This window comes from Aegilops tauschii, chromosome 1 (genome assembly GCF_002575655.3).
Source record: "Aegilops tauschii subsp. strangulata cultivar AL8/78 chromosome 1, Aet v6.0, whole genome shotgun sequence".
Taxonomy (NCBI): domain Eukaryota; kingdom Viridiplantae; phylum Streptophyta; class Magnoliopsida; order Poales; family Poaceae; genus Aegilops; species Aegilops tauschii.
The window spans coordinates 279,898,382-279,925,094 of record NC_053035.3 but is presented as its reverse complement, the minus strand read 5'-3'; the positions used below and the strand labels follow the sequence as shown (position 1 = coordinate 279,925,094).

The 26,713-nt window shown below is 44.6% G+C and overlaps 2 protein-coding genes across 2 annotated transcripts; both read right to left on the bottom strand.

The window, feature by feature from the left end:
* Positions 1-15,712: 15,712 nt before the first annotated feature.
* LOC109746317 (NAC domain-containing protein 86) lies at positions 15,713-18,217 on the bottom strand. The gene is made up of 3 exons (XM_020305440.4): positions 17,541-18,217; positions 16,256-16,975; positions 15,713-16,153 (listed from the first exon to the last, which is right to left on the bottom strand). The coding sequence occupies exons 1-3, from the start codon at positions 17,695-17,697 to the stop codon at positions 16,029-16,031; spliced, it is 1,002 nt and encodes a 333-aa protein (XP_020161029.1). The 5' UTR covers positions 17,698-18,217; the 3' UTR covers positions 15,713-16,028.
* A 5,013-nt stretch (positions 18,218-23,230) lies between these two features.
* On the bottom strand, positions 23,231-25,702 carry LOC141029140 (uncharacterized). Its single transcript, XM_073506130.1, has 3 exons — positions 25,583-25,702; positions 24,654-25,423; positions 23,231-23,306 (listed from the first exon to the last, which is right to left on the bottom strand). Exons 1-3 carry the CDS (start codon positions 25,700-25,702, stop codon positions 23,231-23,233), a joined length of 966 nt encoding a protein of 321 aa, XP_073362231.1.
* Between the last annotated feature and the right edge of the window lie 1,011 nt (positions 25,703-26,713).

Here is a 26,713-nt window from a genome sequence, read left to right as displayed (position 1 = left end):
GTGTGTCCGAAAGTCGTAATCGTACTTTACTAGATATGGTGCGATCTATGATGTCTCTTACTGATTTACTGCTATCATTTTGGGTTATGCTTTAGAGACGGCTGCATTCACGTTAAATAGGGCACCTTCTAAATCCGTTGAGATGACACCTTATGAACTGTGGTTTGGCAAGAAACCAAGTTGTCGTTTCTTAAAGTTTGGGGCTGCGATGCTTATGTGAAAAAGCTTCAACCTGATAAGCTCGAACCCAAATCAGAGGAATGTGTCTTCATAGGATACCCAAAGGAGATGTTGGGTACACCTTCTATCACAAATCCGAAGGCAAAACATTCGTTGCTAAGAATTGATCCTTTCTAGAGAAGGAGTTTCTCTCGAAAGAAGTGAGTGGGAGGAAAGTAGAACTTGATGAGGTAATTGTACCTGCTCCCTTATTGGAAAGTAGTTCATCACAGAAATCTGTTCCTGTGACTCCTACACCAATTAGTGAGGAAGCCAATGATGATGATCATGTAACTTCAGATCAAGTTACTACTGAACCTCGTAGGTCAACCAGAGTAAGATCCGCACCAGAGTGGTACGGTAATCCTGTTCTAGAGATCATGTTTGACCATGACGAACCTACGAACTATGAGGAAGCGATGATGAGCCCAGATTCCGCAAAATTGCTTGAGGCCATGAAATCTGAGATGGGATCCATGTATGAGAACAAAGTGTGGATTTTGGTTGACTTGCCCGATGATCGGCAAGCCATCGAGAATAAATGAATTTTCAAGAAGAAGACTGACACTGACGGTAGGGATGTCAACTGGGTCCCGTTTAATCCCGTTTAAAGTCCACTTATGATATGATAGTTCAAAAAGGTTTTTTGTTTGTTTGAGGAAAATGAACTATCAAGCTAGAGAAAACTAACTAAACGGGATTGCAGACGCCATTTATTTGCCACTTACATCCCTAGCTGACGGTAATGTTACTGTCTACAAAGCTCAACTTGTTGCGAAAGGTTTTCGACAAGTTCAAGGAGTTGACTACGATGAGACTTTCTCACCCGTAGCGATGCTTAAGTCCGTCCGAATCATGTTAGCAATTGCTGCATTTTATGATTATGAAATTTGGCAAATGGATGTAAAGACTGCATTCCTGAATGGATTTCTGGAAGAAGAGTTGAATATGATGCAACCTGAAGGTTTTATTGATTCAAAGGATGCTAACAAAGTGTGCAAGCTCCAGCAATCCATTTATGGACTGGTGCAAGCATCTCGGAGTTGGAATAAACGTTTTGATAGTGCGATCAAAGCATATGGTTTTATACAGACTTTTGGAGAAGCCTGTATTTACAAGAAAGTGAGTGGGAGCTCTGTAGCATTTCTAATATTATAAATGATATAGAATTTCTGGATAGCATAAAAGGATACTTGAACAAGAGTTTTTCAATGAAAGACCTCGGTGAAGCTGCTTATATATTAGGCATCAAGATCTATAGAGATAGATCAAGACGCTTAATTGGACTTTCACAAAGCACATACCTTGATAAAGTTTTTAAGAAGTTCAAAATGGATCAAGCAAAGAAAGGGTTCTTGCTTGTGTTAGAAGGTGTGAAGTTGAGTCAGACTCAATGCCCGACCACTGCAGAAGATAGAGAGAAAATGAAAGTTGTTCCCTATGCTTCAGCCATAGGCTCTATCATGTATGCAATGCTGTGTACCAGACCTGATGTGTGCCTTGCTATCAGTTTAATAGGGAGGTACCAAAGTAATCCAGGAGTGGATCACTGGACAGCGGTCAAGAACATCCTGAAATACCTGAAAAGGACTAATGATATGTTTTTCGTTTATGGAGGTGACAAAGAGCTCGTCGTAAATGGTTACGTCGATGCAAGCTTTGACACTGATCCGGATGACTCTAAGTCACAAACCGGATACATATTTATATTGAACAGTGGAGCTGTCACTTGGTGCAGTTCTAAACAAAGCGTCGTGGCGGGATCTACGTGTGAAGCGGAGTACATAGCTGCATCAGAAGCAGAAAATGAAGGAGTCTGGATGAAGGAGTTGATATCCGATCTAGGTGTCATACTGATACGTCCATTTTGCATCATGCTTTTATATCGATATTTATTGCATTATGGGCTGTTATTACACATTATGTCACAATACTTATGCCTATTCTCTCTTATTTTACAAGGTTTACATAAGGAGGGAGAATGCCGGCAGCTGGAATTCTGGGCTGGAAAAGAAGCAAATATTAGAGACCTATTTCGCACAACTCCAAAAGTCCTGAAACTCCACGAAAGTTATTTTTGGAAATAATAAAAAGTATTGAGCGGAAGAAGTACGTCAGTGGGGTCCCCACCTGGCCACGAGGGTGGGGGGCGCGCCCCCTGCCTCGTGGGCCCCCTGTTGGCCCTCCGGGGCCCATCTTCTGGTATATGAAGTCTTTCGTCCGAAGAAAAATCATAAGTAAGCTTTCGGGACGAGACTCCGCCGCCACGAGGCGGAACCTTGGCGGAACCAATCTAGGGCTCCGGCAGAGCTGTTCTGCCGGGGACACTTCCCTCCGGGAGGGGGAAATCATCGCCATCGTCATCACCAACGCTCCTCTCATCGGGAGAGGGCAATCTCCATCAACATCTTCACCAGCACCATCTCCTCTCAAACCCTAGTTCATCTCTTGTATCCAATTCTTGTCTCTAAGTCTGGGATTGGTACCTGTAGGTTGCTAGTAGTGTTGATTACTCATTGTAGTTGATGCTAGTTGGTTTATTTGGTGGAAGATCATATGTTCAGATCCTATATGCATATTAATACTCCTCTGATTATGAACATGAATATGCTTTGTGAGTAGTTACGTTTGTTCCAGAGGACATGGGAGAAGTCTTGCCATTAGTAGTCATGTGAATTTGGTATTCGTTCGATATTTTGATGAGATGTATGTTGTGTATCCTCTAGTGGTGTTATGTGAATGTCGACTACATAACACTTCACCATTATTTGGGCCTAGAGGAAGGCATTGGGAAGTAATAAGTAGATGATGGGTTGCTAGAGTGACAGAAGCTTAAACCCTAGTTTATGCATTGCTTCGTAAGGGGCTGATTTGAATCCATATGTTTCATGCTATGGTTAGGTTTACCTTAATACTTTTGTTGTAGTTGCGGATGCTTGCAATAGAGGTTAATCGTAAGTGGGATGCTTGTTCAAGTAAGAACAGCACCCAAGCACCGGTCCACCCACATATCAAATCATCAAAGTACCGAACGCGAATCATATGAATGTGATGAAAACTAGCTTGACGATAATTCCCATGTGTCCTCGGGAGCGCTTTCCTTTATATAAGAGTTTGTCCAGGCTTGTCCTTTGCTACAAAAAGGATTGGGCCACCTTGCTGAACTTTATTTACTTTTGTTACTTGTTGCTCGTTACAAATTATCCTATCACAAAACTGTCTGTTACCTATTATTTGAGTGCTTGCAGAGAATACCTTGCTGAAAACCGCTTATCATTTCCTTCTGCTCCTCGTTGGGTTCGACACTCTTATTTATCGAAAGGACTATGACAGATCCCCTATACTTGTGGGTCATCAAGACTCTTTTCGGGCGCCGTCGCGGGGGAGTGAAGCGCCTTTGGTAGGTGGAATTTGGTAAGGAAAAATTTATATAGTGTGCTGAAATTTACTGTCACTTGTTACTATGGAAAGTAATCCTCTGAGGGGCTTGTTTGGGGTATCTTCACCCCGACCAGTAGAGCAAAGAGTTGCTCCTCAACCTACTGAACCTACTGAAGATGAAAATGTCTACTTTCAATTTCCTTCGGGTATGTTAGAAAAACTGCTAGCTAATCCTTTTGCAGGAGATGGAACAAAGCATCCTGATGAGCACCTAATATATGTGGATGAAGTTTGTGGATTATTTAAGCTTGCAGGTATACCCGATGATGTTGTCAAGAAGAAGGTCTTCCCTTTATCTTTGAAGGTAGATGCATTGACATGATATAGGCTATGTGATGATACGAGATCATGGAACTACAGACGGTTGAAATTGGAATTTCATCAGAAATTTTATCCTATGCATCTTGTTCATCGTGATCGCAATTATATATATAATTTTTGGCCTCGCGAAGGAGAAAGCATCGCTCAAGCTTGGGGGAGGCTTAAATCAATGTTATATTCATGCCCCAATCATGAGCTCTCGAGAGAAATAATTATTCAAAGTTTTTATGCTCGGCTTTCTAATAACAATCGCACCATGCTCGATACTTCTTGTGCTGGCTCTTTTATGATGAAGACTATTGAATTCAAATGGGATTTATAGGATAGAATTAAACGCAACTCTGAAGATTGGGATCTCGACGAAGGTAAGGAGTCAGGTATGACACCTAAGTTTGATTGTGTTAAATCTTTTATGGATACCGATGTTTTCCGTAAATTTAGCACTAAATATGGACTTGACTCTGAGATAGTAGCTTCTTTCTGTGAATCTTTTGCTGCTCATATTGATCTCCCTAAGGAGAAGTGATTTAAATATCATCCTCCCATAGAAGTAAAAGTAGCTGCACCTATTAAAGTTGAAGAAAAGACTATCACTTATAATGATCCTATTGTTCCTACTTCTTATGTTGAGAAACCACCTTTCCCTGTTAGAATAAAGAATCATGCTAAAGCTTCAACTGTGGTTCGTAAAAGCAATATTAGAACTTATACACCTCCTGAGCAAATTAAAGTTGAACCTAATATTGCTATTGTTAAAGATCTCTTGTGTGATAATATTGATGGGCATGTTATTTATTTCTGTGATGAAACTGCTAGAATTGCCAAACCTTGTGCTAAAGATAAACACAGACCTGTGGTAGGCATGCCTGTTATTTCTGTTAAAATAGAAGATCATTGTTATCATGGCTTATGTGATATGGGTGCTAGTGCTAGTGCCATACCCATTGGCTTATACAATGAAATTAAGCATAATATTGCACCTACTGAGTTAGAAGGTATTGATGTCACAATTAAACTTGCCAATAGAGATACCATTTCACCAATGGGAATTGTTAGAGATGTTGAAGTCTTGTGTGGGGAAACTAAATATCCTGCTAATTTTCATGTTCTTGGTTCCCCACAAGATAGCTTTTGTCCCATTATATTTGGTAGGCCCTTCTTGAACACCGTCAATGCTAGGATAGACTGCGAAAATAATGTTGTTACTATCGGTCTGGATGATATGTCTCATGATTTTAATTTCTATAAATTTAGTAGACAACACCGTGAAGAGTAATTGCCTAGTAAAGATGAAATAATTGGTCTGGCTTCTATTGCCGTGCCTCCTAGTGATCCTTTAGAACAATATTTGCTAGACCATGAAAATGATATGTTTATGAATGAAAGAAGGGAAATAGATGAAGTATTCTTTAAACAGGAACCTATCCTGAAACATAATTTGCCTGTTGAAATCCTAGGGGATCCTCCTCCACCCAAGGGTGATCCCGTGTTTGAGCTTAAACCGTTGCCTGATACTCTTAAATATGCTTATCTTGATGAGAAAAAGATATATCCTGTTATTATTAGTGCTAACCTTTCAGAGCATGAAGAAGAAAGATTATTGAAAACTCTCAGGAAGCACTGTGCTGCTATCGGATATACTCTTGATGATCTTAAGGGCATTAGTCCCACTCTATGTCAACATAAAATAAATTTGGAGGAAGATGCCAAACCAGTTCGTGATCACCAACGACGGCTGAATCCTAAAACGAAAGAAGTGGTAAGAAAGGAAATACTAAAGCTTCTAGAGGCAGGTATAATTTATTCCGTAGCTGACAGTCAGTGGGTAAGTCCTGTCCATTGTGTCCCTAAGAAGGGAGGTATTACCGTCGTTCCTAATGATAAACATGAGTTGATCCCGCAAAGAATTATTACATGTTATAGGATGGTAATTGATTTCCGCAAATTAAATAAGGCTACTAAAAAGGATCATTACCCCTTACCTTTTATCGATCAAATGCTAGAAAGATTATCCAAACATACACATTTTTGCTTTCTAGATGGTTATTCTGGTTTCTCTCAAATACCTGTATCAGCCAATGATCAATCAAAGACTACTTTTACTTGCCCTTTTGGTACTTTTGCTTATAGATGTATGCCTTTCGGTTTATGTAATGCACCTGCTACCTTTCAAAGATGCATGATGGCTATATTCTCTGACTTTTGTGTTGTGAGGTTTTCATGGACGATTTTTCCGTCTATGGATCCTCTTTTGATGATTGCTTGAGCAACCTTGATCGAGTTTTGCAGAGACGTGAGGAAACTAATCTTGTCTTGAATTGGGAAAAGTGCCACTTTATGGTTAATGAAGGTATTGTCTTGGGGCATAAAGTTTTTGAAAGAGGTATTGAAGTTGATAAAGCCAAGGTTGATGCTAAAGATGCCATGTCCCAAGGACATCAAAGGTATAAGAAGTTTCCTTGGTCACGCCGGTTTTTATAGGAGGTTCATTAAGGACTTCTAAAAAAATTCTCGACCTCTGACAAATTTATTACAAAAAGATATACCATTTGTCTTTGATGATTATTGTGTAGAAGCATTTGAAATACTTAAGAAAGCATTGATCTCTACACCTATTGTTCAGCCGCCTGATTGGAATTTACCCTTTGAAATTATGTGTGATGCTAGTGATTATGCTGTAGGTGCTGTTCTAGGGCAAAGAGTTGATAATAAATTAAATGTTATTCAATATGCCAGTAAAACTCTAGACAATGCTCAAAGAAATTATACTACTACTAAAAAAGAATTCTTAGCAGTTGTATTTGCATGTGATAAGTTCAGACCTTATATTGTTGATTCTAAAGTAACTATTCACACTGATCATGCTGCTATTAAATATCTTATGGAAAAGAAAGATGCTAAACCTAGACTTATTAGATGGGTTCTCTTGCTGCAAGAATTTGATTTGCATATTGTCGATAGAAAGGGAGCTGAGAACCCCGTTGCAGACAACTTGTCTAGGTTAGAAAATATTCTTGATGACCCACTACCTATTGATGATAGCTTTCCTGATGAGCAGTTAAATGTCATAAATGCTTCTCGTAGTACTCCGTGGTATGTTGATTATGCTAATTACATTGTTGCTAAATTTATACCACCTAGTTTCACATACCAGCAAAAGAAAAAGTTTTTCTATGATTTGAGACATTACTTTTGGGGTGACCCACATCTTTATAAAGAAGGAGTAGATGGTGTTACTAGACGTTGTGTACCTGAGCATGAACAGGAACAGATCCTACGCAAGTGCCACTCCGAGGCTTATGGAGGACACCACGCTGGAGATAGAATTGCACATAAGGTATTGCAATCCGGTTTTTATTGGCCTACTCTCTTCAAGGATGCCCGTAAGTTTGTCTTGTCTTGTGATGAGTGCCAAAGAATTGGTAATATTAGTAGACGTCAAGAAATGCCTATGAATTATTCACTTGTTATTGAACCATTTGATGTTTGGGGCTTTGATTATATGGGGCCTTTTCCTGCCTCTAATGGTTACACACATATTTTAGTTGCTGTTGATTACGTTACTAAGTGGGTAGAAGCTATTCCAACTAGTAGTGCTGATCATAACACTTCTATTAAGATGCTTAAAGAAGTTATTTTCCCGAGGTTTGGAGTCCCAAGATATTTAATGACTGATGGTGGTTCACATTTTATTCATGGTGCTTTCCGTAAAATGCTTGCTAAGTACGATGTTAATCATAGAATTGCATCTCCTTATCACCCGCAGTCTAGTGGTCAAGTAGAATTGAGCAATAGAGAGCTCAAATTAATTTTGCAAAAGACTGTTAATAGATCTAGAAAGAATTGTTCCAAGAAACTTGATGATGCATTATGGGCCTATAGAACTGCATATAAAAATCCTATGGGTATGTCTCCGTATAAAATGGTTTATGGAAAAGCATGTCACTTACCTCTCGAACTAGAACATAAGGCTTATTGGGCTATTAAAGAGCTCAATTATGATTTCAAACTTGCCGGTGAGAAGAGGTTATTTGAAATTAGCTCACTTGATGAATGGAGAACCCAAGCTTATGAGAATGCCAAGTTGTTTAAAGAAAAAGTTAAAAGATGGCATGACAAAAGGATACAAAAGCGTGAGTTTAATGTAGGTGATTATGTATTGCTATACAACTCTCGTTTAAGATTTTTTGCAGGAAAACTTCTCTCTAAATGGGAAGGCCCTTACGTTATCGAGGAGGTCTATCATTCCGGTGCCATAAAAATCAACAACTTCGAAGGCACAAATCCGAAGGTGGTGAACGGTCAAAGAATCAAACATTATATCTCAGGTAATCCTATAAATATTGAAACCAATGTTATTGAAACCGTAACCCTGGAGGAATACATAAGGAACACTTTCCGGAACGTTTCAGACTTCGAAAAGGAATAGGTATGTGGTACGGTAAGTAAACCGACTCCAAAACAGTTCTAATGGCAATTTTTCTCCGTTTTGGAATATTTGGAAAAATAGAAAAATAAGAAGCAATCCGGGAAGGACACGAGGCCTCCACGAGGGTGGAGGGCGCGCCCTACCCTACTGGGCGCGCCCCCCTACCTCGTGGGCACCTCGTGTGCTCTCCGGACTCCGTTTTCTTGCACGATACGTATTTTGGTCGGTAAAAATTCATTATATAATCTCCCGAAGGTTTAGACTCCTGTATCACGCAATTATCCTCTGTTTTCGTTTCGAGCTGTCCTACTGCAGATTTGAGCAACATGTCGTCCCAGGATTCGGAAGGGGAAAGTTATGTGGCTGACTACCTAGAAAACCCTAAGGTCTATGGAGATGTGGAGCATTGTGTCTAGACTACGGAAGAAGAGGAGGACTATGAGCCCAAGAGAAAGGAGGAGACGAGCTCAGATGAAGATGAAGTCCCGTTACCTCAACCTGGCGACATGCATGTGGAGTTCAAAAAGTCAAGCCTCCCTGATATAGCAAAGAAATTTAAGATCGAGTTTATCCCTTTTCGTCTCTTGCAGGAAAACAAGCAGGAATTATGCAAAAAGATATTAAGCCTGGAGTAGGAGATTAATGACTTGAGGGATCAAAATTCTGTCCTTAAGCCATCATCTTCTTCTTCAGCAAAGGAGACGTAATCACATGGGTATGGGCACTCCCCTTGACAACTGCTAAGCTTGGGGGAGATGCCCTGGTATCGTATCACAACCACATCTCCTATCTTTACCGTTTTTCTTAGTTCGATCCTATTAGTAGTATCTTGATCTAGTAGAATAAAGTTTTGGTATGATCTAGTTTTGAGTTTTGCTTTATGATCCCTCTATGTAATCGAGCCCGTGAGCTATATAATAAAGATTAGTGTTGAGTCAAGGGCTTCATTATTTTGCCATGATCTTGAGAGAATAAAAAGAAACAAAGAGATCATATTGATCTTATTGAGAGTAATGACTTCACATAGAAAGAGTATGATGATTAAAAGTTGTTGGAAATTGACAAACATAGTTTTAGTCATCGTTGCAATTAATAGGAAGTAATAAGGAAAGAGAGGTTTCACATATAAATATACTATCTTGGACATCTTTTATGATTGGGAGCACTCATTAAAATATGACATGCTAAAGAGTTGATGTTGGACAAGGAAGACAACGTAATGGGTTATGTTTTCTTATATCTGAGATAAAGTATATTGTCATGGATCATCCAACATGTTGAGCTTGCCTTCCCCCCTTATGCTAGCCAAATTTTATGCACCAAGTAGAGATACTACTTGTGCTTCTAAACACCCTTAAACCAGTTTTGCCATGAGAGTCCACCATATCTACCTATGGATTGAGTAAGATCCTTCAAGTAAGTTGTCATCGGTGCAAGCAATAAAAATTGCTCTTTAAATATGTATGATTGATTGGTGTGGAGGAAATAAGCTTTATACGATCTTGTGATGTGGAAGAAATAAAAGCGGCGGACTGCATAATAAAGGTTCATATCACAAGGGGCAATATAAAGTGATGTTCTTTCGCATTAAGATTTTGTGCATCCAACCCTGAAAGCGCATGGCAACCTCTGCTTCCCTCTGCGAAGGGCCTATTTTTTATTATTATCTTCTACCTTATGCAAGAGTCAAGGTGATCTTCACCTTTCCTTTTTATATTTTATCCTTTGGCAAGCACAGTGTGTTGGAAAGATCCTTATAGATATATCTAATTGGATGTAAGTTAGCATGAACTATTATTGTTGACATTACCCTTGAGGTAAAAAGTGGGGGGGGGGGGAGAAACTATAAGCCCCTATCTTTCTCTGTGTCCGATTGAAACTCCGTAACCACAAGTATTGCATGAGTGTTAGCAATTATGAAAGACTAAATGATAGTTGAGTATGTGGACTTGCTAGAAAGCTCTGACATAGACTCTTTCTGATGTTATGATAAATTGCAATTGCTTCAATGACTGAGATTATAGTTTGTTAGTTCTCAATAAAGTTTCTGATTCATACTTTGCGTTGTGAATAGATTATTACTTGAACATAAGAAATCATATGACAATATCTATATATGTTGCTGTTATGAGAATAATCATGTTGCCCTCATGTCCGTATTTTATTTTATCGACACCTCTACCTCTAAACATGTGGACATATTTATTGTTATCGGCTTCCGTTTGAGGACAAGTGAGGTCTAAGCTTGGGGGAGTTGATACGTCCATTTTGCATCATGCTTTTATATCGATATTTATTGCATTATGGGCTGTTATTACACATTATGTCACAATACTTATGCCTATTTTCTCTTATTTTACAAGGTTTACATAAGGAGGGAGAATGCCGGCAGCTGGAATTCTGGGCTGGAAAAGGAGCAAATATTAGAGACCTATTCTGCACAACTCCAAAAGTCCTGAAACTCCACGAAAGTTATTTTTGGAAATAATAAAAAGTATTGAGAGGAAGAAGTACGTCAGTGGGGGCCCCACCTGGCCATGAGGGTGGGGGCGCGCCCTACCCCCTGGGCGCGCCCCCCCTGCCTCGTGGGCCCCCTGTTGGCCCTCCGGTGCCCATTTTCTGGTATATGAAGTCTTTCGTCCGAAGAAAAATCATAAGAAAGCTTTAGGGACGAGACTCCGCCGCCACGAGGCGGAACCTTGGCGGAACCAATCTAGGGCTCCGGCAGAGCTGTTCTACCGGGGGCACTTCCCTCCGGGAGGGGGAAATCATCACCATCGTCATCACCAACGCTCCTCTCATCGGGAGAGGGCAATCTCCATCAACATCTTCACCAGCACCATCTCCTCTCAAACCCTAGTTCATCTCTTGTATCCAATTCTTGTCTCTAAGTCTGGGATTGGTACCTGTAGGTTGCTAGTAGTGTTGATTACTCATTGTAGTTGATGCTAGTTAGTTTATTTGGTGGAAGATCATATGTTCAGATCCTATATGCATATTAATACTCCTCTGATTATGAACATGAATATGCTTTGTGAGTAGTTACGTTTGTTCCTGAGGACATGGGAGAAGTCTTGCTATTATTAGTCATGTGAATTTGGTATTCGTTCGATATTTTGATGAGATGTATGTTGTGTATCCTCTAGTGGTGTTATGTGAACGTCGACTACATAACACTTCACCATTATTTGGGCCTAGAGGAAGGCATTGGGAAGTAATAAGTAGATGATGGGTTGCTAGAGTGACAGAAGCTTAAACCCTAGTTTATGCGTTGCTTCATAAGGGGCTGATTTGGATCCATATGTTTCATGCTATGGTTAGGTTTACCTTAATACTTTTGTTGTAGTTGCGGATGCTTGAAATAGAGGTTAATCATAAGTGGGATGCTTGTTCAAGTAAGAACAGCACCCAAGCACCGGTCCACCCACATATCAAATCATCAAAGTACCGAAAGCGAATCATATGAACGTGATGAAAACTAGCTTGACGATAATTCCCATGTGTCCTCGGGAGCGCTTTCCTTTATATAAGAGTTTGTCCAGGCTTGTCCTTTGCTACAAAAAGGATTGGGCCACCTTGCTGCACTTTATTTACTTTTGTTACTTGTTGCTCGTTACAAATTATCCTATCACAAAACTGTCTGTTACCTATTATTTCAGTGCTTGCAGAGAATACCTTGCTGAAAACCGCTTATCATTTCCTTCTGCTCCTCGTTGGGTTCGACACTCTTACTTATCGAAAGGACTACGATAGATCCCTATACTTGTGGGTCATCACATACCTAGTGCATCGGGTCCAATGAAAATCTTTTGTGAAAATACTGGTGCAATTGCCTTGGCAAAGGAATCCAGATTTCACAAGAGAACCAAGCACTTCAAGAGACGCTTCAATTCTATCCGCGACCAAGTCAAGGAGGGAGACATAGAGATTTGCAAGATACATACGGATCTGAATGTTGCAGACCCGTTGACTAAGCCTCTCTCACGAGCAAAACATGATCAGCACCAAGACTCCATGGGTGTTAGAATCATTACTGTATAATCTAGATTATTGACTCTAGTGCAAGTGGGATACTGACGGAAATATTACCTAGAGGCAATAATAAAGTTGTTATTTATATTTCCTTATATCATGATAAATGTTTATTATTCATGCTAGAATAGTATTAACCGGAAACTTAGTACATGTGTGAATACATAGACAAACAGAGTGTCACTAATATGCCTCTACTTGACTAGCTCGTTGAATCAAAGATGGTTAAGTTTCCTAGCCATAGACATGAGTTGTCATTTGATTAACGGAATCACATTATTAGAGAATGATGTTATTGACTTGACCCATTCCGTTAGCTTAGCACTTGATCGTTTAGTATGTTGCTGTTGCTTTCTTCATGACTTATACATGTTCCTATGACTGAGATTATGCAACTCCCGAATACTGGAGGAACACTTTGTGTGCCACCAAACGTCACAACGTAACTGGGTGATTATAAAGGTGCTCTACAGGTGTCTCCAATGGTACTTGTTGATTTGGCATAGATCGAGATTAGGATTTGTCACTCCGATTGTCGGAGAGGTATCTCTGGGCCCTCTCGGTAATGCACATCACTATAAGCCTTGCAAGCAATGTGACTAATGAGTTAGTTGCGGGATGATGCATTACGGAACGAGTAAAGAGACTTGCCGGTAACGAGATTGAACTAGGTATTGAGAGACTGACGATCGAATCTCGGGCAAGTAACATACCGATGACAAAGGGAACAACGTATGTAGTTATGCGGTTTGACCGATAAAGATCTTCGTAGAATATGTGGGAGCCAATATGAGCATCCAGGTTCCGCTATTGGTTATTGACCGGAGACGTGTCTCGGTCATGTCTACATAGTTCTCGAACCCGTAGGGTCCGCACGCTTAACGTTCAGTGACGATCGGTATTATGAGTTTATGTGTTTTGATGTACCGAAGGTAGTTCGGAGTCCCAGATATGATCACGAACATGACGAGGAGTCTCGAAATAGTCAAGACATAAAGATCGATATATTGGATGGCTATGTTTGGACATCGGAATGGTTCCGGGTGAGTTCGGGCATTTACCGGAGTACCGGGAGGTTACCGGAACCCCTCGGAGAGTCAATGGGCCTTAATGGGCCATAGTGGAAAGGAGGAGGAGGCGGCCAAGGTGGGGGCACGCCCCCCAAGCCCAATCCGAATTGGGAGGGGGGCCAACCCCCCTTTCCTTCTCTTCTTCTTCCCCTTCCTTCCCTCTCCTACTCCAACTAGGGAAGGGGGAATCCTACTCCCACCGGGAGTAGGACTCCCCCCTTGGGCGCGCCTAGGAGGCCGACCCTCTCCCCCTCCTCCACTCCTTTATATACGGGGGAGGGGGGCACCCCATAGACACACAAGTTGATCATTGATCTCTTAGCCGTGTGCGGTGCCCCCTCCACCATAGTCCACCTCGGTCATATCGGTGTAGTGCTTAGGCGAAGCCCTGCGTCGGTAACTTCATCAACACCGTCATCACACCGTCGTGCTGACGAAGCTCTCCCTCGACACTTAGCTGGATCAAGAGTTCGTGGGACGTCACCGAGCTAAACGTGTGCTGATCGCGGAGGTGCTGTGCTTTCGGTACTAGGATCAGTTGAATCGCGAAGACGTTCGACTACATCAACCGCGTGACGCTTCCGCTTACGGTCTACGAGGGTATGTAGAAAACACTCTCCCCTCTCGTTGCTATGCATCACCATGATCTTGCATGTGCGTAGGAATTTTTTTTGAAATTACTGCGTTCCCCAACAGTTCTCCGACATAAAAGCCGACTGGGTGGCCCATCGAGCCCACCGGATATGAGCCAAGCAATGCTCTGCTCCACCACCCTTGACGATCAGGCTGCTGCAGGCCAGCTCGCGGATGCAGAAGTTTCAAGCCGGCGCGCCATTCAGCATCTCGCCGCTCCAAGCCAGCTCGCCGAGGAGTGGCAAGTTGCTCCAGGCCGGCACGCGGGGGAGCATGGCAGCACGGGCATTGTGGCTGCCGTGGACGACGCCGTGTCATATCGCTCCTCCCGTACCTGGGGCTATGCCATCCGCCGTCAAAGAACGGTAACCGCGCTCTACCATCGGAGAAAGAAGTCGGCTTCACGGAGATGGACGAAAAGGTGGCCAGTGCGTCCGCGCCCACTGCCATCATCGATGAGAAGTCGAACACGGGAGGCCGCTGCCGGTTGCGTCCCATGAAGGCCACCACCGAGGCGACGCCGACGTAGACAACCGGTGTCTTGCCAGGTCGTAGGCCATCGTCGTCCCCTTCCCCTCCGGCGGAAGCACATCGTGGCGCTTCTACTCCGATGAGCGGCGCTGCCGAACATGGGGAAGTGAGCCGTCCTTTGCGCTGAAGCATATACCTCTAGGGCTCACAGCAGTACAGCGAGCGGGCTGCTGGACATGAGGAAGACAATGGAGATCCGCTGCGGCCGACTGTAGACTAGTCAAGTGTATCTGTGTCGTGCGCATGGATATCCGCCGGTGCCGGCCAACTAGTTTTACCTTAGTCGGGTATAGATTTTAGTTAAAAGTTGTCCAAACTGTAATGAATGTCGTTCGGTTTATATGAAATCTGTCGTGTTTGCACGAATTTCGTGTGGTTGGTTTAAATAGTCGTTGAAATGTATGCGGGCAGCATTAGATGACCGTCTTCCGCATCCTTGTCCATAGACACGTCCTTCCCTGTCCGTGGACGGATGGGGGAGAGGGGTGGATTTACGGGTCGGCATTGGAGATGCCGTAATATGTTACTAGTTATGCTTCTAAATATAAGACATTTTTATCTCTAGTAACAGAGGTAGTATCTCTTAATCTTTATCTCTAGTAGTAATCAAATACCATGAGTAAATGTATGATGAGAGGTATTGTTGCTAAGTGATCATCTCTTAATTAAGAGAATGCAAAGCTTTTTTCAAGTTTCTCTTTCATCCACCTCATCAGTTTCCCATGTAGTCCTTCTCTCTCTCTCTCTTTTTTTTTTTGACAAGCATGTAGTCCTTCTCTCTGTTCCTGTTGCCTGAGTCAACCAAACAAAACTAGCAAAAGTCCCGTTGCATTGCATCCACAATGTAGTGTAACCTCATTACGTCACCGTTTGCATTAACGTAACCCTAACCAAACATGTCCACAGGAATCAAATGAGATTCACGACCCTGTGCATCAACCAATGCATAGATGATGTATCCTCCATTTTCTAAAGAAGGTTATATTGTATAATATATTAATATTAATAGCCATGGGGAATTTTACATCGCCCGAAATGGGAGCACAACATATATATTGCTGCGTAAATTGCAGCAGCAGCAGCAGCTAGTACAGAGACTGAATCACAGTAAAGAAAGAGATGGAAGTGTCGTGCCACAGCGAGAGAAGACAGTGCTAAAATAGGCCGTCACTCCGAGTACAAGACACACACACACACATGCGTAGCAATACTACGTACTCTTACATATACGGTATACGACCCATACACTGGCTGAAAATATACCGCCGTTGCCGAGAGCAATTAGGTTTCTGCAATTATTTCCTCTGTTGCCGAAATTACTACGATCTTTTCTTGGGTGTGAAACGAGAGCTTCAGTAGACCACCATGTTGTTTTCGTCCAAGGACGAGAAAAACGCCGCCAGGTCGTCGCTGGCCTCCCTGCACAGCATCGGGGCGGCGGCGTTCGGTGCCACCGGGTTCCAGAGCTCCGCCGCGCCTGCAGAAGGACATGCATATGATATGCATTGAGAACTCGCGCAAAATGGCGACGGGGGATTCAAGAATTGATCGAGCTCGTGAAGCAGAGCAGTGCACGTACCGGCCGTGGTGGAGAAGGCGTTGTTGGTGCAGAGCGGCAAGGTGTCCCATCTGAGCTCGTGGTCCGAGACCACGCCCATGTCGTCGAAGAAAGGCATGTGCGCCTGCGTCGTCTCGCCTGCGCCGGCGAGGTCGCCGTCGATGAAGAATGTGGCGGCGGCGTCCTGCTGCGGGAACCCCAGAGGCGCGCCCATCCCGGACACCACCTCCCCTCCGTACAGGGGAGAGGGGGAGCTGTGAAGCTGGAAGGCGTTGCCGACGATGTCGAGGCGCGGAGGGCTGGGCGTGAGGGAGCTCAGCTGCTGGTCCGTGGTGACCAGGGAGGAGCTGCTCCCGACCTTGCTCATCTGCTGGTGGCCCGGCCTCGCCTTGGCAGCCGCGTCGCCGTGCAGGAGGCCGGCCTCGGTGCGCTTGATGACGCGGCAGAGCGCGTAGGCGCCGATGAAGTTGGAGGCGCCGTGGAGGAGGTCCTGGCAGAGGCGGTACTCGTGCATGACCCAGTCGGTGCGCTCGCCGCCGGGGGCCCTGCCCTTGTAGAACACCAGCGTCTTCCTGACGCCGCACACGGCGGCGCCGTCGCACGACACCTTGCGGTCCTTGCCGGTGGCCTTCCAGTACCCCGTGGTGGTGGCCCGGTTGGTCCGCGACCCGTTGGGGTACTTGCGGTCCCGCGGCACGAAGAAGAACCACTCCAGATCCCTCTTGGGCAGGAACGACTTCTCTGAAGAATGATCAAACACACACAACTCTGAATCTTAGCATTCTCATTCTCATTCCAGTTTGTATAGTTGAGTGCAGAGAAGGTTAGGAATGCCAGAGTTAACTGCGTACTGATTACTGTAATTGGCTGTTGAGAATATTCCAAAAGCGAGAGGGGTGACTGGCTTTACTAATTTATTTCTTGTGGTGATTTGGAGAACAAGTTTCTTTGGGAAAAGGCGGGAAAATGACTCATCTGCAACCGGCGTAAGTTATGGAGAATATATGAGGCGAGATGCCTCTTCCACAAAGTCCCTTTTCGTGTATGCTGGCTAGCTAGCAAGCAATTTGGAGGGCAGATTCTTTTTCTAAAAGAATTATGCTATTCGAGGATGATTGCAAATTATTACTTATCAAATAAATTGTCTATTCAGGGGGAAAGGAGAGGTGAACACCATGCGGTTTGACATAGCTAAAATTCAACTCTCTCTCTCGCACACTTTTTTTGTCGGCCGAAGCATGAATGAACGTGTGGCATGTTGAAATACAGAATGAATCGGATAGAAGATGCACGTGTATGTATGTACCTGGCAACTCCCATGGCTCGCACTTGTAGAGGTCGATGACGGGGATGACCTCGAGCTCGATCTTGAGGTTGTCGACCCTCCGCTTGAGGTAGTAGCCGACGAGCTCGTCGTCGGTGGGGTGGAACCTGAAGCCGGGCGGCAGAATCATGGTGCCCATGCTCGTTGCTTGCTTGTGTGAAACTTGCAGCCAATTCAAATATCTTGGGCAGTTCGATCCAACAGTAACCCAGCCCAACCCAGGACCAGGAGGAGCAGATGATGCTAGCTAATAACTGTGTGTATGTATGTATATATATAGCGTCAACTGCCGATCACAAATACTTGAGGCAGGACTAGAGATCTAGAATCCAGGTGAAGGAATGGAGTCAGGTGGAGAGGAGGCCGTATCGGTTGAAGATTTGGAAGATCCAGAAGTAGAAGCTCTTGTTGGCGATGAATACGGTGTAGCAGCCTCGAGGATTCACGCTCATTATCCTCCGGTCACGAGCTCCAGAGACTTGATGGAACAGGAATGGTGGCCAACTAACAGGGCGCTAGCTAAAGAGCTTGATTGATTGTGAGGATCGGTCAAGCGCACGGTGAGTAAGAAGGTGGAGCTAGCTAGAGATGTTGGCGGCGGGAGGAAGGCGGGGATGGCCGGAGGAGGAGGAGGAGGAGGAGGAGGAGGAGGAGGCGCTGGATTGGGGAGGGAGGAAGTGAAGGGCGTGGTGCCGTTTATATAGAGGAGGGAAAGGGTTTGAGACTTGCGAGGCGAGAAGGTCGTCCGAGGCACGCCATTCCAAAACCCCCGCCGGCGCTTGTCGTGCCCGCAAGCCGCCGCCAAACCGTCCCGCAATCCGCACTTCTTTTCCCGTTTCATTTCCTTTCGCTGCTTGCTCGGGCAATTCACCACTAACTAAAACGTGTCTGGCCGTTCCGTTCCGTGTGCAGGGCGTATCGTGGCGATGCGTTATTCTTCTTCTGAATCGCGAGGCGCGGCAGGCGGCGGCAAGGTTCGAAAGTGCCGTTTTGTTTCATACTGTACGTGCTTTGGTTTTGAATATGGGTTCACTCCGCTGTCACCAAGATCCGTGCTTAGCCCCCTTCGGTTCAGCTGATTAACTAAGTTTATCATCATCATCAGCCGCGTACCGGTTTTCGGAATTCCTTTTTTTTTTTGCGGGGGCCGGTTTTCAGAATTCAGGTAGGCTCCCAGAACTTACCGCTACTCTGTTTTCCAGCTCATGTGTTCATGCTCTCCTGTCCTCTGGTACTACAGTTAATTAGTGGTGATGCAGGATTCTTGTCCAGTGACATGCAACATATACTAGAGTTAATTAGCGACCTTAATTGACCTTCACACACATGTGTGGATTCTGAATTGACGTGCATTACGCACAGCTGATTCCCCTCTTTTAGTACCAGTAGTTGGCTCTTGCCTGCCCCCAAACGTGCGAGGCTGCAGGGGCGAGATGCAGGTCGCCGCCTGCAAAAACGGTTTTTTGTTTCTATGCTGTACTGGACTGAAGCGTCGGAAAGTTCACGGAAGGAGCCGACTGAGTTTTGGGCGCAAATCGCATCAAGACAACACGAGGTGCACAATCATCAAGAACTGATTCAGTGTCTAGTGTCTGATTTAAAAGTGACAGACACGTCACGGTCTCTCTTTGGGACCTGCTCTTGGTTTGCACCGGACTGTAAAGTGTCATACATGACATGACAAGCAGCTGCTCCTATCAGGATGAAAAAGTACATGTGAATCCTAAGTCAGAATTATTCTGGAACCAGCAGCCAGCTAAACACACAGTATGCTTTTAAGTGTATCGATGATTCGTATGTACTGTACGTGCGTGTAAAATTAGCACACATGTTGCAGTTGGAGCCAGATGTCGCCTTTTCAGACAGCTTTGGGGGCAGTCATTTTTTCCAGATGACCTGAATGTTGAAACTTAACCTAGTTCTACCGACAGACCTACTGCCTGTGCACTGAACATGTTCAAAATCAATAACACGGGAACGGGCCTACGGAGAATTTTGGCATCTTGACTAGCTGCATACACACACATACATACATATCTCCACGTGCATCGACCGATCGACACGTTCCTCGACATGTTTGAACACTTAGGTTTTCGACATGGCACCATCACCGCGAGCTCACTATCATCAAGGTCTGATCAGCTCCAGATTAAGCGAGGCCCTAAACATGAAACAATTTAATTGATAAAGCGACTGTACTTGGCTTAGAGAGAGAAAAAAAAGGAAGACCATGATGTTGCTATATAGGGAAGAGGCCCTGGCCTTGTAGTCAGGGGCGGAGACAGGGAGGGGCGAGCAGGGGTCTGACCCCTGCCAATCGCTGGCCCCCCTCAACGATTTGTAGCAGGTAGTGCGTATTATATGCCTAACAGCCGCAGCTAATTACATAGTTAGCCCATTTATTTTTGACCGTAACATAAGCCCGTATATAAACAATAAATTGGACCAGCACCAAAGCGGACAAGCCCACTCAATAATCCACGTACGATGGTGTCTGGCTATTATTTTACCAGGGCCAAATGCCTAATCCATCAGTATGTACATGCGTGTTCTGCACTTTTGCTAGGGCATTCTTCGCCGCCGCCGCCGCCGCTTGTCGTCAACGTGTCCTGCCATTGCCGCTGGCCGCTACTCGACACGACAACAACACCGTCGACCACTGATCTGCAGTACGCTGTTGACGCACGGGCATGGGCGGACGGCTCGACGCAGGCGGATCAAATATGGCATCTAGGGTGAGCAGAATAGTAGTTATTTTTTTTTGCGGGGAAGCAGAATAGTAGTTATTACTCTCTATTTTAAAATAATTCTAGCTCTAGGTTTGTCCTAAGTAAAACTAATTTAAGTTTAATCATGTTATAGAAAAATATGGTAAGATCTACAAAATTAAATATACATAGTGTGCATATTTTTTAAAGATTATAATAAAATTATCGTGTTTCAAATATTGATATATTTTTCTATGGACTTGGTAAAACTTGAAAAGTTTAACTTAGAATAAATTTAGAGCTTTAGTTACGACTTTAATCTGCTTAATTGATGTTACGTATTTCGTATAAAAAAGTAAATTAGTCTAGTAATTATATGTCTACTTGTATTAGTCAAAGATGAAGCTGAAGACATCAACAACAAATGGGGCAAATTCCTTTTCAAATCAATTGGTTCAGTTTCAAGCTCCAACATTATTACTACTACTACTAATAATAATAATATATTTTTTATAGTTCCAAACAATAATTTTATGTATTATCATCGTTGCTATCGTGAGACTTAATACATTGTGATATTCTATCGTTTGTGTCAACAATGGTATCTCGCCCCCCTCATGTTCAAATCCTGGCTCCGCCCCTGCTTGTAGTGACATCAAGCTAAGGTTTTTTGAACTGTGACATCAAGCTAAGTCAAGTGCTGCACTTGCTTTGGCTTTGCAACCTTTTTTTGGTAGCTGAGCTGCACTTTTTTCATTCTTGTCTCTCTCTGAAAACCACTGGCCACTGGGAGACAAATGTACTTCTCAGCCGATCTACCAGAGAAGTTGAGTGCTTCGGTCAATATAGCCTAGGGGTCACCATCTTATCACTACTTTGAGGCAGGCAGGGGTTGGTGCTCAACTACTTGCTTACCACCAGTCCCTTGACCGAATTGCCAGTGCTTAACTTCACTTGGAGGTTCAAAGATTATGAAGGTACTCCCTCCGTTCAACTACTTGCTTAGCACTAAAATGAATCTGGATACGGATGTATCTAGACAAATCCAAGACAAGTAATTCGGAATGGAGGGAGTAGTAAAAAATGCTTCATGGTGAGTACTGAGTACTCCATGACGGCAACAGGTTGTTTAAGCACACTAAACGACAAACCCTTAGCACTCGATGATCTAAACGCTTTTATATTAGTTATAATTTTCTCGGTAGGGATCCAAGTGACCATGGCGCATGCCGGGGAGCTGCATGTCTTTCATTAGATACAAAGAAGAGTACGACACCAAAGAAGGCACCGTTACAAACGCCAAAGATGGCAAGACCAAATGCAAAGAGGCCATTTGTCGCCACTTAATCGGCAGTTATCTTTGTGTGTGTTTCGCTCGTACTAATGTTGAAGCAAAAGTACTTACACGGCTCGGCCCGGCCCGGCCCGCTTGCATCCCTAATTTTCATTCAACACTGTGTATCTGGTGTAGCCAGCAGAGGAAATTTGAGTAAGCACCAGTGATTAAGTCCAGCTAGCCCCCTGTCAAATGCTCCCAACTACAAATGTCTCCACAAACCAACGACACAACAACCCCCATAACGAAACAAGTGCTACCTTTGTGGCACTTTGCACTGCACGCACGCATGATTAGCTTGGGATCATTAGCTTAATATCTCGGACCGGAGCACTGTCAAGACCGGATGACGGCAGCCAAAGCCATCTGCAGGTATGAACGCCCTTAGGGGCCCATCCGAAGACCAGAGTTGCTTTAGTGAAGTATACGTAGCCGTAGGGCCAGCCTAGTTCTGAACTGCTTGACTTGGGAGGCGAATGGTTGCACGACCAAGGTCACTTTGGCATCCTCTGCCCCATCACTGCCTCATCAGCTTGCCACTAACGTCGGCTCCTTTTAATCTGATAATCCCCGGGAAACCGCCCACTTATTTTCCTGCCCATCTCCTCGTGATCTTATATAATAATTATCGAGGCATTGTTGATTGTTCCTGTTGGCCCTGATCTGACAGGGCATCGGCACCGGAATTCCGAGTTGGTATGAACACGGCTTTTCGTCTCTCATCATTCATCGGCCAATAATTTTATGTGTTGATAGTCCAGGTTAAAGCAGATGGTATAGGCTCAGGCATAGCATCGGCTCTGGGAATTGGGAATGCAAGTACCGACTATTGAATTTATAATCCAGCCAACTCATCCAAAGTCCGAACTGATGGGGAGAGGCGGGTAATATATTTCAACACTCCCCCTCACGTCTAGGCTATTTTAGTCTTTAGACGTGGGATCGATGTAGGGCGCAGAATTGTTTTTATTTAATGCTGCGTTGGCAGGGTCTTGAACTCAAAACCTCTTGGCTCTGATACCATATTGAATTCATGCTCCAGCCAACTCAGCATTAAATAAAAACAATTCTGCGGCCTACATCGATCCCATGTCTAAGGACTAAAATAGTCTAGACGTGAGGGGGGGTGTTGAAATATATTGCCCGCCTCTCTCTATCAGTTCGGACTTTTGGGTTCTTGATACCTTTTTGTAGCCGAGTTGTGACTTTGGATGTAGCTGGTTGCTGCTGTACATGCGGGCGCACGGATCCACTTGTCGCAGAAGATCCTGGAGAAGAGACGGGCGTTGCCACATCAGATCCTGTGGTCGCAGGTGTGGCCTGTTCTTCCACAGCCGCATCATCTGTGGCCGTAGATGATCCCGTGCTAGCCGCGCCAGGTGGGCCTGTTGGCTGCATGTGCCCGCTGCGCCTCGCAGCGATTGGCTGCATGCGCGGGCCGCTCGAGGGAGATCCTCCGCGTGAGGACGTGGCGGCTGCGGAGCGGCTCGCCCGCGCCTGGCCCTCCTGGCTGACCAGATCACGATCCGAGAAGGATATCCGCGCGTGATCCGAGGGAGATTGACACGCAGGGGTGGCAGGCGCCGCCAAATCATCCTCGAACGCTGCGCCATCTTCGTCTTCTTCTTCTACATGAAATATAGCCTCATTTTGGACGGGATTTTGATCATTCTGACCGTTTTCTTCTCTGTTTTCTTCAGGTACCTGCATACACGGAAGACAAGAACTGGTTCCAGCAGGGATATTATCATCATGTTGGTTTGTGCAATTGTTTCCCCCGTGATCAAAAGCTCGAAGTGTAGATGGAAGAAGAAGAATCTCTTGACGAAGGAGAGCGCCGGCATTGGGATGGAGAGATTCAAAAGGGAAAACTGATTCATCGAACACAACGTCTCGAGATATATAAACTCGGCCTGTGGGAACATCTAAGCACTTGACTCCTTTGTGCATAGGGCTATAGCCCAAAAACACACATTTTTTTGAACGAAACGCAAGTTTGCGTGTGTTGTAAGGTCTTAGGTTCGGCCAACATGCACAACCAAAGACTCGTAGAGATTTGAAATCTGGTTTTGTTCCAAACAAACGTGTGATTGGGCTTTCAAATTTGATGACTTTACTGGGTTGAATATTTATGAGATATGTGGCAGTGAGAAAAGCTTCATCTCAGAATTTTAGAGGCATGGAAGCATTGGCTAGGAGTGCTAATCCTACCTCAACAACATGACAATGTTTACGTTCAGCCGACCCGTTTTGCTGATGAGCATGGGGACAAGAGACATGGTGAGAAATTCCAATTTTTTTAAAAAAGGAATTTAGTTTCTCATACTCACCACCCCAGTCGGTTTGCATAGCAAGAATTTTTGAGTCTAGTTGGCGTTCAACAAGATTTTGGAAGTTGGTAAAAACTTGAAAACATCATATCTTTTCTTTAGCAGATAGATCCAGGTGAACTTGCTATAATCATCAATGAAACTAACATAATAAGAGAATCTACCAACTGATGTGGGAGCTGGTCCCCATACATCTGAAGAAATAAGCTGCAATGGAGCAGTGGAAACACTTGTTGATATAGGATAAGGTAACTGATGACTCTTAGCTTGCTGGCAAGCATCACAAATCGACTCAACGCTAGACTCATAAGGTAGATTATTCTTGCTAAGAACATGCTGAACTATAAATGAAAAGGGATGACCCAGACGACTATGCCACCTTGCCGAGGAAGGTTTGGTGACACTCCACGCTTGTTTATTCGACCATGATGAAGATGAAGATGATATGAGTGGATATAGGCCTCCCTCACACTTTCCTCTAAGGATGACTCTCCTCGTTGCCAAGTCCTTGATCACAAAAGAGTGAGGATAAAATATTATGAGAACATTGTTGTCAAGAGCAAAATGATGAACAGAAACAAGATTTTTGGAAGCATGTGGAACATGTAAGACATTGTTAAGATGTAGATCTTTTACGGGGGTTTTGACAATTGAATTTCCAACATGAGTAATGTCCATACCAGTTCCACTTGCCGTGTGTATCTGATCACCGTCGTGGTACCTTTCCCGCATCGTCAGCTTGTCAAGCTCCCCTGTGATATGCTCAGTGGCGCCGGAGTCGGCATACCAGTTGGTGTCGATGCCATAGTTGTTGGTGACGAGGTTGGCTGCCTTCTTTTCTTCATGATCATCATCGTACCGATGCCAGCAGGCTCTTGCCCCGCCAGCATGGAACTTGTAGCAGATTTGGCACTCAGGGTAGTCGCCCTCTTGCTGCTGCTGTTGTTGTGGTTGAGGGCGAAAACGTTGCTGATGACCACCGCCGCCACCCCCACGACTAGGGGAAGGAGAGGAGCGTTTTCCTCGACCGCGTCCTCCTCTGTTGCTTCGGCCACGGCCTCCCCTGCCGCGGGACTGCCCACGCCCTCTGTAGACGGTGTTGGCAGAGGAGCGGAATCCTGCTGGACCGTCGCCCAACATCTCCATCCGCTGATCAAACGCAGCGATCTGTGCGAAGAGGTCGTCGACGGTGATGGAGTTTTTGATGGCGCCGACCGCTGCCACGATGGGATCGTAGTCCCGATCAAGGCCAGCAAGGATGTAGTCCACCATCTCCGGGTCGGTTACCGGACGCCCAGCCGCAGCTAGCTCGTCCCCGAGGCTTTTCATCTTGGCGATGAACGCGTTGCTTGACATGTTTCCTTTCTTGGTGTTGGAGATGGCCATCCGCAGATTGGTTATGCGGGATTGTGACTGCGCGGCGAATAAAGTGGTAAGAGCAGTCCAGAGATCGAAGGTACTATCCTTACCGATCACTTGCGCCAGGATTTCCTGAGTGAGAGAATTCAGCAGGTAGCTCAGAACCTGCTGATCCTTCGACAACCACGGGCCGTACAGAGGATTGGGCTCTATGGCCGTGGTTTTGTCCGCCTTGGTGACTTATGTGGTCTTTGGCGGTGCGGCGTCGCTGCCGTCGAGGAGGCCGGTCACTTGCGCGCCTCGCAGTGCCGGCATGACCTGCGCCTTCCATAGGAGGTAGTTCCCCCTTGCGAGCTTCTCTGTTGGTGGAGCACCTAGGTTGAGGCCGACGGCGCTCGAGCTCGTAGCCATGGCGATGGAAGGATGTTTAGGGTTTCTGGTTTGCTAGACGATAGGAAGAGACGTGGCTTTGATACCATGTAAGATGTATCTGGTGGAAGCGTTCCTACTCCTCCGTAGAGGAGCCGCGGGGTTTTATTGATCGAGGGCAGGAATCACCCCTGCCGTGGTTTACAAGTCTTCTACCGATCGCTAGGATTCGGTAGGATAAGAGATAGGAGATTATAAGGGAGAGGAAAAGATAAGTAGTTAAGATTACAACCGAATATATCTCTAAGTCTAACACAGACAGCTGAGGTGGACTCTCACGCGTGTGATTGGACGTCAAAGTGATCAGATGACGCATGGATCATCTTATCTTGACCGGCGATGCCTTTACTGCTGCACACGAAGAATGAAGAACCTCCTTCCCTGTGTTGGCCTCTGCATGTAGTAAAGTACGGCACGGTCATAGGCTGCAATGCACGCACGCTCAAGTATCACCCCAAAGTTGAATCAGTAGCTTCTCATTTAACTAACTAGAAGCACTCTTGATCGCATTGTAAACCATGGCCATGTCATGCATATATGAAGGATAAATAGTGCCCTTAGTTAATGTTTATGCGATAGAATATTTTGATTCTTTTGCTGATTGTTTGTGCAGAGAAACACCTTTAGGGGGGCAGCTTCAGCCTGAAGTGTTCACTTGGATAATGCATGCTGTGTCTAAGGTAGCTTCCTTCATGCATCCTCCGGGATCCATCTCTGTGAGTGTGCCATATAGTGCTTAATAAACTGAACAAAAGCCACAAGTTAATAGAAAATTGTCATAGCTAGGCATGGAACAGTTTAGAGGTCTGGCCGGCTGTACATGTAGTGTTAATTATTCAGCAAAGCAGCCAGAGGGGAGAAGAGAACACTAATTCTCCTATATGTGCCACACATATACCAAGGATCAATCAGCACTAACAGAATAGTTAACTGCACCCAAGAGAATCTCCATAATGCAATGGGGCACAAACCATCCATGTACAAGATATACCT